The sequence below is a fragment of the Panthera uncia genome (genome assembly GCF_023721935.1).
Source record: "Panthera uncia isolate 11264 chromosome A1 unlocalized genomic scaffold, Puncia_PCG_1.0 HiC_scaffold_17, whole genome shotgun sequence".
In the NCBI taxonomy this organism is placed as follows: domain Eukaryota; kingdom Metazoa; phylum Chordata; class Mammalia; order Carnivora; family Felidae; genus Panthera; species Panthera uncia.
This window is the reverse complement of record NW_026057577.1, coordinates 58664757-58677444: the sequence shown is the minus strand read 5'-3', so window position 1 is coordinate 58677444 and position 12688 is coordinate 58664757. Positions and strand designations below refer to the sequence as shown.

General features: G+C 40.9%; 1 protein-coding gene across 3 annotated transcripts in view; it reads right to left on the bottom strand.

Moving 5' to 3' along the window:
• The window catches only part of CMYA5 (cardiomyopathy associated 5), a 96641-nt gene that overhangs the window by 39070 nt on the left and 44883 nt on the right, over positions 1–12688 (bottom strand). For 2 of the 3 annotated variants that reach the window (XM_049648570.1, XM_049648571.1), the window contains exons 3-6: positions 10658–10753; positions 9027–9260; positions 7402–7424; positions 2398–2516 (exon numbers count right to left, since the gene is read on the bottom strand). In XM_049648570.1, coding sequence (XP_049504527.1) covers positions 2398–2516; positions 7402–7424; positions 9027–9260; positions 10658–10753 — 472 coding nt within the window. The remainder of the gene's footprint in view (positions 1–2397; positions 2517–7401; positions 7425–9026; positions 9261–10657; positions 10754–12688) is intronic. The other variant, XR_007461580.1, reaches the window with a different exon arrangement.

Below are 12688 nucleotides of genomic sequence, written 5' to 3'. Positions count from 1 at the left end.
CTCCTTCTATTCTAAATGACAGACTTGCTGGATAAAGGATTCTCGGCTGCATATTTTTTCTGTTTAGCACACTGTAGATATCGTGCCAAGCCTTTCTGGCCTGCCAAGTTTCAAAGGAGAGATCAGTCACGAGTCTTATAGGTCTCCCTTTATAAGTGAGGGCACGTTTATCCCTTGCTGCTTTCAGAATTTTCTCTTTATCCTTGTATTTTGCCAGTTTCACTATGATATGTCGTGCAGAAGATCGATTCAAGTTACGTCTGAAGGGAGTTCTCTGTGCCTCTTGGATTTCAATGCCTTTTTCCTTCCCCAGTTCAGGGAAGTTCTCAGCTATAATTTGTTCAAGTACCCCTTCAGCACCTTTCCCTCTCTCTTCCTCCTCTGGGATACCAATTATGCGTATATTATTTTTTTTTAGTGTATCACTTAGTTCTCTAATTTTCCCCTCATACTCCTGGATTTTTTTATCTCTCTTTCTTTCAGCTTCCTCTTTCTCCATAACTTTATCTTCTAGTTCACCTATTCTCTCCTCTGCCTCTTCAAGCCGAGCCATCGTGGATTCCATTTTGTTTTGCATTTCGTTTAAAGCGTTTTTCAACTCCTCGTGACTGTTCCTTAGTCCCTCGATCTTTGTGGCAAGAGATTCTCTGCTGTCCTGTATACTGTTTTCAAGCCCAGCGATTAATTTTATGACTATTATTCTAAATTCACTTTCTGTTATATTATTTAAATCCTTTTTGATCAGTTCATTAGCTGTTGTTATTTCCTGGAGATTCTTCTGAGGGGAATTCTTCCGTTTGGTCATTTTGGAGAGTCCCTGGCGTGGTGAGGACCTGCAGTGCACTTCCCCTGTGCTGTGGTGTATAACTGGAGTTAGTGGGCGGGGCCGCAGTCCGACCCGATGTCTGCCCCCAGCCCACTGCTGGGGCCACAGTCAGACTGGTGTGTGCCTTCTCTTCCCCTCTCCTAGGGGCGGGATTCACTGTGGGGTGGCGTGTCCCGTCTGGGCTACTTGCACACTGCCAGGCTTGTGTTGCTGGGGATCTGGCGTATTAGCTGGGGTGGGTAGGCAAGGTGCACGGGGGGTGGAGGGGCAGGCTTAGCTCGCTTCTCCTTAGGTGATCCACTCCAGGAGGAGCCCTGTGGCAGCGGGAGGGAGTCAGATCCGCTGCCGGAGGTTTGGCTCCGCAGAAGCACAGAGTTGGGTGTTTGCGCGGAGCGAGCAAGTTCCCTGGCAGGAACTGGTTCCCTTTGGGATTTTGGCTGGGGGATGGGCGGGGGAGATGGCGCTGGCGCCTTTGTTCCCCGCCAAGCTGAGCTCTGCCGTCCGGGGGCTCAGCAGCTCTCCCTCCCTCTGTCCTCCAGCCTTCCCGCTTTCCGAGCAGAGCCGTTAACTTCTGACCTCCCAGACGCTAAGTCGCGCTTGCTGTCGGAACACAGTCCGTCCGGCCCCTCCGCTTTTGCCAGCCAGACTCGGGGGCTCTGCTTGGCCGGCGAGCCGCCCCTCCGCCCCGGCTCCCTCCCGCCAGTCCGTGGAGCGCGCACCGCCTCGCCGCCCTTCCTACCCTCTTCCGTGGGCCTCTAGTCTGCGCTTGACTCCGGAGACTCCCTTCTGCTAATCCTCTGGCGGTTTTCTGGGTTCTTTAGGCAGGTGTAGGTGGAATCTAAGTGATCGGCAGGACGCGTTGTGAGCCCCGCGTCCTCCTACGCCGCCATCTTCCCCTAGAATCCCTATTGCAGCATTATTTACAATAGCCAAGATAGAAGCAATTTAAAGGTCCGTTGACAGATGAATGGATAAAGGGGATGTGATATATATGGAATGTGATATACATATAATGGAGTATTACTCATCCATAAAAAAAGAACAGAATCTTTCCATTTGCAACAACATGGATGAACCTAAAAAGTATTAAGTGAAGTGAAGTAAGTCAAACAGAGAAAGACAAATACCATATGATTTCATTTATGTGTGGAATCTAAAAAACAGAATGAGTAAACAAACAAAAACAGAAACAGAAACAGAAATACAGAGAGAACAAACTGGTGGTTGCCAGAAGGGAGGGGATTTGGGGGATGAGTGAAATATGTAAAGGAGATTAAGAGGTACAGACTTCTACTTATGAAATAAATAAGTCACAGAGATGAAAAGTACAGCACAGGGAACATAGTCAATAACATTGTAATAACGTTGTGTGGTGATGGATGGTAATACACTTACCTGGGTGCACATTGCAAGTAATATGCAGAATTTTTGAATCATTGTTGTACACCTGAAACTAATATAACATTTTCAACTGTATTTATAAAAAAAAAACCTTTACAAAAGAAAAAAAAAAAAAAACAAGGAAAAACTGCCAGATTTCAACAAGGTAATTAATATATTAAAATTCCTACCAGCCACTTGTTTTAACATCTGGTCACTTCTTGCTGAGCTGTCATCATAATGTTCAAACAATGAAAATGCAGCAGGCATTTTCTCTAAAGAAGCTGTGTTCTCCATTGCAGACAGCAACCTACCATAGGAGGAAAAACATTTCTACATAAGTCAAGAAATTACTAACATACAAAATGAAAATAATTGTTTAAAATAAAGTTGGTGGTGGTGGTGGTGGGTGTTTTTTTTTTTTTTTTTTGAGGCATTGTATCCAAAAAGGAGTTAAACTGTTTCAAAGTCTAGAAAATATATGTCTAAAATCTATTTATTCTTAGGATTCTTTGGTTGTAACTGGTTAATATTAGAAATTGCATACCTATATTCCCAAACCAGATAGATTCCATCAAGTTATACAGTCTCAATTTTGCATCTATAAGTTTAGTCCTAATAGATAGTCCTAATAGAGAGTCCTATTATAATAGTTAGTCCTAACAGATAGTCCTAATATAATAGTCCTATTACTATATTCTAATGATTATTTCCAGAAGGATATAAAGATGGACAGCCCTTCTGGAAATTGACATACTCTGTGATGCCCTTGCTTTTCTCAACTCTGACTATTATGCTTCTAGTTATTTAGTTTTTCAAAAATTATGTTCACCTACTATGTGGCAGGCACTGTTCTGGTACTGGGGATACAACAGTGAAGGAGGATAAAGTCTATAAATTCTTTAGAAAAATTTTTTTAATATTTATTATTTTGAGAGAGAGAGAGTGCACACACGAGTGGGGGAGGGGCAGGGAGAGACAGGGAGACACAGAATCTGAAGCAGGCTCCAGGCTCTGAGCTGTCAGCACACAGCCAGACGCGGGGCTTGAATTCACCAACTGTGAGATCATGACCTGAGCCGAAGTCAGACGCTTAACCAACTGAGCCACCCAGGTGCCCCTATAAATCCTTAAAGGACTAAACAAACCACAGTTTATAAGTCAACAGCTTTTATATACTCAAGACCCTCTTAGCGGGGATGCTAACTCTTAGCATTTGTCTTCAGGTACAACCTGGGCTTTAAAAAAAAAACCAAAACAACCAAAAATAAAACAGGTTGATTCCGAAGAGAGGAAAAGGGGGAAGGAGAGACTGCAAAAGCATTCCACTTTAGCACGAGGGGCCCTAAATTTCATTAGGAGCTCTCCTCTGTGCATCTCGCTCAAAGGAGACTAGAAATATATACCAGCAATTAAGCCAGGTTCGAGGAACTCCATTGGCTTCACTATCATGGACTTTTTGGTTTGGGTAGCACAGATCCACTTCTGAGCCTTTACACTTGCTGTTGGAATTTTCTTCTCCTAGATATTATATGGCTCCTTCCTCACTACATCTCTGTTCAAAGGTCAGCTCTTCAGAGAGTACACTACTCACACAGCACAACCTGTCCCTAATATCCTTTACTCTGTTGAATTTTACCTCCTCAAACTTATCACAACCTATTTGTTTTTGTCCTTCTATTTCACCAGAATATAATCTACATGCAGGAAAGGACTTTGTTTTGTTCACCACCATACCGTACTGTGTTACTTGGCACACAATAAGCTTTTAACAAATAAATTTGGAATGAATAGAGGATACTTTCATTTGGGTGAGAATATCAGGATCTCAGGTCTGGTAAATGTTTTAATCAGTGTGAGGGGAAAAGATCATAAAATATAACTGAAATATTTAAAGAGTGCCCACTATGCTTACTAGTGCTAGGAATAATAAAATAATAAAATACACTATCATCTGATTTTAGGAGAGATGGTTCCAGGAGGGGCTTCAAAGAGGAGGTGAAATTTGGGCTGAGTCTCAAAGAATGAATAGGAGTTTCTGAGGCAGGAAAGGAGGGAAGGGTGTTGCAGACAGAAGAACAGCTTGAATAAAGGCTGAGAGCTGTGAAAGGTGCAGCACGTCTGAGGGGCCAGAGGGACCCAGGGGCTACCTTGGGAACCAGGAAACTGAAGACAGAGAACAAATGGAAAGGTGGTTTGTGGCTTGACTGTGAAAAGACTTTCATATCTACCAAGAGTTTCCATTTTATCTCACAAGGCAAAGAGAACCACAGGAGTGTTTTCACAAGGGAAGTTTAGAAGAATATCCCTGAATGAGTCTAAGAAAGGACCAGAGCAACTACGCAGACCAGAGGCATTAGTGAAGTGGGTTGGGAGATGCCCACAATGCTCTGGGTGAGGGAAGACACCACGGGCCTAAAAGAAGGCTTTGGGGAGGCAGAGGGTGGAGATGACGGATTCTGAATTAAGGAATAGTGCTGACTAGCACATTCACCGAGCCTAATCCAGGCATGTAACTGACTATGTGGGAGAATTTCTGTAATGCAAAAGTTCTGGGTGTAGACACCACAAATGAAATGTTTGAGTTTTCCCTGACACACTTCCCTGTTCAATTTTAACATCTGTATATGAAAGAATGAGCAAGCATCTTTTTAAGGGCAGGTCCTACAATGGTTGGGCCTCTCCTTCTTTTTCATTATTGTAACACAAACAAGCGAACCGGAGAGAGAAAAAGTAAATGCATCTTCTTAACAGACCAGCATTTTCTAAGCAAATGTGTTTTTCAAAATATGCAAATATTGAGTCTAAATATGCTTGACAGTGTTCCTTAATTTAAGTGTTTTCAGTGTTGAGAAAAATAATTTAATATACAAGCACTGCCTTTAGAGATATCATATGAAGGCAGGGAGAAGAAACAACAAGTTAAAAAAAAATACAACCAGATAATAAACAGTTATTATGGCAAAGAACACCAATAATACTGAGGCTTTGAGGCAGAAGTTGTCTTGAAGACCTGAGAGTCTTCTTTCTGGTGAAATAATCAAGCGTTACCGCTTGCCGGTGTGTGCGCATGTCCACACACCCCTGTGCGTGTCTAAAAGGGCTTTCAGGGGCGCCTGGGTGGCGCAGTCGGTTAAGCGTCCGACTTCAGCCAGGTCACGATCTCGCGGTCCGTGAGTTCGAGCCCCGCGTCAGGCTCTGGGCTGATGGCTCGGAGCCTGGAGCCTGTTTCCGATTCTGTGTCTCCCTCTCTCTCTGCCCCTCCCCCGTTCATGCTCTGTCTCTCTCTGTCCCAAAAATAAATAAAAGGGCTTTCATTAGTTGCTCGTGTTTCTTCACCAAATCCCAAGTTTTGTTGTCTTTTTTCTTCAAGAAAAATAACAGTTACCCACGTGTATTCTCCTTTAGGTGGCATGCGGCTGTAGCAAAGATTAATCCATTGTCAATTGGACAATGAAATAAAAATTAATTAAAAGGACACACAGATGAACAAGTTCAAGCACAAAACCAAAGAACTGGTATTTAGAATTCAATGGATGCCAATTCATATTAGCAAGTTAACATCCTAACATTAAGAAAAATAAAAATGTACTATAGCATTTTTGAAGGTCAAAGTGTTTGCTATTTTGTATTCACCAAATTTTCATGCCAATCAGCATGTTCAGGGAGTAGATGAAATATCAGTAAGCAAATAATGCATCTACACTGTCCAGTGTATATGAAATGGCACTGTAATATAAAAATCCATATACTTTTAGACAAAATTCAGTAATACTTAGAGAAATGTATACTTTTTTAAAAATAAAGAGAACTGGAAATAAGGTCTGGGTATGAGTTTCCAGACCTACCTGGTGTGCCTGAGACTCCTGTGTGAGGACTGGTAACCATGCAGACCCATCATCCCACCCTGGCTTCTCCTGCAGTGGACCTGGGGTGGGACTCCAGGTGCTTTCCTTTAACAAACCTCACAGGTAATTCAGGCATAACATGTTTATGGCACCACTGCACTGGAGGATGGATTGTTATACGCCAGAAGTTCTCAACCCTGTCTGCCCATTAGAATCACCTCAGAAGCTTTAAAAATGCCCAGGCCATATCCCAACCCAATTAAATCAGAATCACAAGAGGCACAATTCAAGCGTCAGCACTTTTTAAAGCTCCCTGGGTAATTTGATTTATGGCAGAGCCATTGTAATAAAAACCCTTATTGAATAACGCCAGTACTAACATACAAGTTATTTTCTTAAAACGTATTAGCAATATTCTGTTGCATAGATTGTTTTTAAAGGTAAGCAGGAATCATCTGTGCGGTTTTCATTATCTAAAAAAAAATCAGGTTTCTATGTTTTAATATAACACAAATGCAATTTTTTTTTTATTTTGCTTTATGCTCTTTTGCAATTTGCCATTGAAGTAAACTGAACCAAATTTGCAATTCTAAAAAATGTACATTAAAGGGATAGAAATAATAAGAACATTAGGCTCAACTAGTAGGAAAGTCCTCAGGTCTTGCTTTGTGGCAAAAGGGAAAATGTGTCAGATCAGTATGAGCAGTTCAACATCAGATGCTCCAAAAGATAAACACAGATCTGATGGTACGTGTTTTTATAGACATTTCCTAGTTTCTCGTTGAGTGTTTTGCCTTTTAAAATAATGACAAAAATCCCTTAGATTGAGTGTTAACGGCAGCAACAAAGACAAAACACAATCAAAAGAGGAAGATTCACTTAGATTAGCTGAGAAGAAAGAGAAGATACATGCATGCCTATCGTTTGAAGAGAAACTGAGAGAACATTCCATTAAGATTGCAGAAGTCAAAATTACTCAAAGCAAAAATGAATGATTCTTTCAAATGCTCATATTTAACCAGTAAGTCTAAGTATCTACAAAATGTTCTATATGCAATGACAAGAAAGATGGTCCAGATTAGGCTGAAAATACAGAATACATCTCAAGGAAGCAGTTAAAAATCTACGTTATAATTGTTATTTAACTAAAGCACATGCAATATTCTTTCAAAGCTGTCATTTAGCTTTTAAAAGCACAGTGTCTAAAAGTGAAAATTCAGTAGCTCAGTCAATGTATGTATTTTTTAATTGGCAGCTCATTTTCTAGAAAGCATCAAAATATTAAAAATAAAGCCATACAGTCATGCTATTCTCAGTCGCCACTACATTGTGCCATGTTTTATATACCTTTCATTGATTTCCTCAAATGACTTACGAGGTAATAAGAAAGAGGGAGAGAGAAAAAGAGACAGAGAGAAACTAATTAACAACAAAGTGTAAAACCAACCTAGAGCCTTAAGATTATGCGTGTTCTAAAGGCATTATTTTTTAGCTTTTTATCTTCCCTCCGTCTCTTTCTTTTGGGGGCTATAACCCCCAGCAGCAAGGAAATGAGGGTCAGAAGGGGTAGGGGGATCTGGGCAGGGATGGAGGGGGCTTAATTTCCAGTTCTGCTCTACTCTCTATGATAAGCAAGGCCAGCAACGAATTCTTATGCTGCTCCTCTCTACTCATTAACAAATGGCTTAGCTTCCAGAATAGAATTCTCCAAAGCAAGAAAAAGGACTTCTATTTGTTCAATGTGGGATATATACCTAAAACGCAATCAATAGTTATCTTTGGGTGATACCTTCTCTGTGCTTTTCTGTATTTTCCAAATTTTTAAAAATGGATATGTATTACTTTCATAAGCAGAAAAAAATGCTTTCTTTTTTCCAATTTGTTCTAGAGAGAAAATATTTTTATCAAACAAAGGTAAGGTTCTTAGGGAACACAAAGAACTTTATTAATGTTACATTTCACAAGAGGTGCCTAATTTTAAAAGATTAAAGCTTTGCCTTAAACATAAAGCAACTGAAGGATTTTCATTCTCCTTTGAGGAGGCCATGTCTAACCTACTCAAATTAGTCCTACCTGGAAGTATCTCCATATCAAAAGCTTAACATTATCCCATTTTTCCTTGTTCTATCTCCAGACTTCAGTTGAGAGCTGGGAGGACTGGGGAACTTTGAAAGGGAGGTCCCAACTCTTCATAAGATGGTGCTTTCCTCCAATATGACAATTAGGTGTGAGACCATCCTCCAGGAAAACACTACTCCTGGTCAATCCTGGTTCCATGGAGAACCAGGAACTTACTGAATGTTCTAGGGAATTAGGAGAGCAAAGAGCTGCCTCTGTGGTGCAACTTGAGAATCACCCAGGGGAATCTCGGTCCATAAGATACTTGAATTAAGGAATCTGGTCCCCAGGAGGACCCTTGTAAAAACACTGATGTGTTACCTGAAAGAGGTATCACATTATGTCGTCCTTTTGCATGCTGCAAGTGTACTGACATGTTACTCTCAGCCACTGGGTGAGGCTCAGAGGGAATGGTCCCTAGGAGATGTCACTTCAGATTAGGGAGTAGGAGTGGAGAGGACAGGCCCAGGGGCCAGCATGAGGATGCCAGGCACTGGGAGATCAGGCTGGCACCCAAAGGGAAGGCATAGCATGAGTAAGGCTTTCAGGCTGTTTTCCTTCACTCTTAGAAGGTGACCAATCCATGTGACAGAGTGAATGGTTGATGCTGTGACCTGACTTTCATGTATCCTTCAGCTGGATTTGGATGTTAAGACTTTCAGGATTTTCTGGGCCTTTTCCATAAGCATCAGGCATACCTAATAATCTTTAAATGTCAGAATTACATAAACCCCACAGAGAAATATAAATGATACAAGTGATCTTGGGGAATATTGAAAGATGAATTCTAAAAACTAGACTTGGATGCATAGAGCAGGTGGAGGGTGTCTAGGCCTGTTTTAATTGGTGCTTACAGTCAGGAAAACAGTCTCGTCGAGCTCCTCTGCTTCTCTCACGATGCTCTCCAGGGTGTCCTTGGCCGTGTCCATGCTCTGCAGAAAGTGGACCATCTGGTCATGTAAGAACTCCATCTTCTTTTTCTTCACTTCCTCAAAGCTCTGGGCTTTCTCATCATACTGTGCTAAAACTTTCTTCATCATCTCCTCATTCTGTTCTTCTAGCTTTTTCTCATTTTTACTACAGTTTTCCTAAAAAACAAATAAAACAAACAAACAAAAAAACCCACTTTTTAATGAATCACAAAGTGCACGTCTTGCTTCTTTTCTTTTAGGAGAAACACCAGTCTTTTAAAGAACTGAGCTCTGGTGTCTTCATAAGAGAATTTTAGATTATGGGCACAGTCTATGTTTTCAACACATCAAGCCTCTTGGCCACGGTTAGCTTTGCAATAAAATTCACTGTAAGATTATTATCCAGAAGGATTTAGTTAACGAAACAAACAAACAAACAAACAAACAAACAGATATTTGTGTGGAAGGCTTGCCTACTTGCATTTCCACAGGATAAAACTTGAAGATGGCGGCACAGTGAATGAATGAAGATCCCTGACCTTCGTTTAGTGCCATTTTCACCATTCCATGAAAATCCTTGTGTGAGGAAGGGAGAAGCAAGATACTGGACAGGGCACTACATTCACAAGTGCTCTCCAGGGAGGGGGACAGCTTCCACCACAGTAAGAGAAAGTTTATTGCCCATCTGGCAAATCCAGATACCCACTGGATATAGTGGTTCTCACTACGGGGCTAGTGATAAGGTGATCATATAATTTATCGTCTAAAATGGATACTTGGTGGGGGCATTCGAAATAATTAGCAGGTGTTAACTGATCTAAAACGGGAGTTAAGGAGACCCTTCTCAAGCAAACTAGGGTGAGAGTTGCCCTCATGATAGGAAACGTGGGCACCAGCCTTCTGCAGCAGCCCTCTGCCACGTCTGATTGACAAGTGAGGATATCTGGGCCATTTCTGCATATGGATGGAGATAGCCCCCCACCCCTGCCTCCACTGAGGAGGGAGCAGGGGCCAACAGCTAGGAGGGCATAAATTCATCCAGATAGTGGTACTATGAGAGACACCCATTTGTCCTGGGCATTGGACATCAAGCATTTCTGCAGAGCTAGCCAATGAAAGACAGGATAGTGGAGCAAGTTAAGAACTCAGATCTGAATTTAAATTTTGACTCTCAACCTACTATGAACGTACTATGACCTTGGGTAATATACTTAACTCTAAGTTTCAGTTCCTTACATAGAAAATGGAAAAAAATTAATAACACCTGTTTCATATGGTTATTGTAAGGATTACATTGGATAAAGCATGCAAAGCATTTGCCCTGTCATTGTAAGCACCTAATAAATGTGTACATGTTTTTAAGGACAAGTCGTTTATCCTTGGAAAGGAAGTAGTTTCACTGATTACACACAGATGGAAGACTTTGAGGACCTTCACTTTTAATGGAACAAAACCAACAATGGCAAACCACATATGCATACACAATCCCTAATTCAGATTGTTCTGGCTCAGAATTCTTTCCTTATAATGACATGAACAAACCAGGTCAAAGTAAAAGGGTTATGGTAACTTACCTCAATGGTATTAAAAAAAGATTCTATCTCACTAACAAAGGCTTCAATCCTCAGGGACTTTTCTTGTAAATTATCTAGAAATTCTGCTAATTGGACCTGAAGAAAAAAATTTAGATATGGTTGGTATATGACATTTGAGAAAATAACTTCAACCAGTGAGCTCTAATTTCCTCATAAATTTAGTACATTTGGTAGAGATTTACTATATGACATTCACTAACAAATCAATCTTTAAATTTTCTTTGCTGCTTCATCTAAATTGACTGTAGATAATTCTGTATGATAAACAATTAGGAGGTCTGTGAGTGAGAGCAATGGAAAGTTTATTTTCTCACGCAAGAGGAAGGAGTTCTTGTTGAGTACATAAATTCAAAGCATACTTGTTTTAGTAAACCATGGATTTTAATTTTCTCCTTAGTAAAGCCTCAATTTTTTTTAAATTTGAGTCCGGGGTTGGGGGGATGGGCCAGAGAGAGAGAGAGAGAGAGAGAGAGAGAGAGAGAATCTTAAGCAGGCTTCACACTCAGTACCGAGCCTGACTTGGGGCTTATCCTACAACGCTAGGATCATGACCTGAGCCGAAATCAATGGTTGGATACTTAACTGACTGAGCCACCTGGGTGTCCCTAAAGCTTCAATTTTTATACATTGTCTTCTTCAAAGATTGCAGACTTTTTGTTGAACTTGTTCAACTTATTCAAGTAGTCTCCTCACATTTGTGCCAATGGCCTCAGTGTGCCTGGATCACTGTGAGAAGGTGCTCAGAGTGTCACCGGGCCAGGAGCCTAGCATACCAAATAATGGAAACTGTTTACTAAAGAGACCCAAAGGTTGTCATAACCCTTACAGGGTTAAAGTACTCAAGAAGTGAAAGCCAACTAGAAAATGTATGGGTCATGGCGGAAGATGGTAGCTGCCTTAGCCATAGTTATAAACCCTGCTATAATCTATGCTGCTAAACTTAATGAATAGCAACATAAATAACAGAGCTGCCTGGTTCACTATCCACAGAATGATGGAGAAATTGCAAGGATGGAAGCCCCTTCTGGATCTGGCTTCTACTTACCTCTATAGCTCTTGCCTCTTTTCCACAAGGCCCAGGCTCCAATCACACAAGCCCCATCTTTCCTTGAACTTTTTCTCACCCGTGTGCCTTTTCGTGTGGTATTTCCTGTCTCTAGAATGTCCTCCGTGCCTTGATTGCTGGAAAAACCTCTATCTTACTGAAGGTTCACTCGGTCTTCACCTTCCCTCACCCTCTCAGTCCTACTCTATCATTTGGCTCACTCCCAAAAGGATCCTTTTTCAGAACACTGTGCTCCCACAATCCTGACTGATTTCGGGGAGCCGTTAGTCCATCTTCTTTTATTTTTGTTGTCATTCCCAATGATTAGACAGTTTCCAACATGTAATGGGAGGTCAATAAATACTGAGAAAGAAGGAGAGAGTGAATGAAGAAAATAAGTGGCAAAAGATAAGCCACCACAGTGGAGATGGCAGGAAAGGAGAAGCAAGGACCTCGATGATCTATAAAGGCAGTCACCAGTTTCTGACTCATCACAAATGGTCTGTTCACACAAGATGCTAGAGAATTCTCAAGGTATAACTTTAAATTGATTTCTAATTTTTAAAAGTTGTCAACCAACTCTTAATCTTCACAGTTGATTTAATGAAACAAAGCAGGTCTCTCTGGCTTTAGTGAACTAGCTTTCCACTTTTTTTGGTCATACTGTTTAGAGAACATCAGGGGGGAAAAAACTTTAAAATGGTTTTAAAGCAGGAGACATATCCCCTTGCTTTCGAACTTTGTTTTAAATTGACAATATTTAGACAGAATTATTTTTTAATTTCTAAAACTCATAGAGATAAATAAAACATAATTAAGAAAGCTAAAAAAAATCTAGTCTTTCTGCTGACAGTGCCCAGTAGTTGTCAGTTAGCGAAACCAAGTGTCATCACAGAATGGGGCACATTTCACCAGTGCTAATGCATCCAGAGGCCTGAGATTTCTTTTTTTTTTTAATTGCCCCA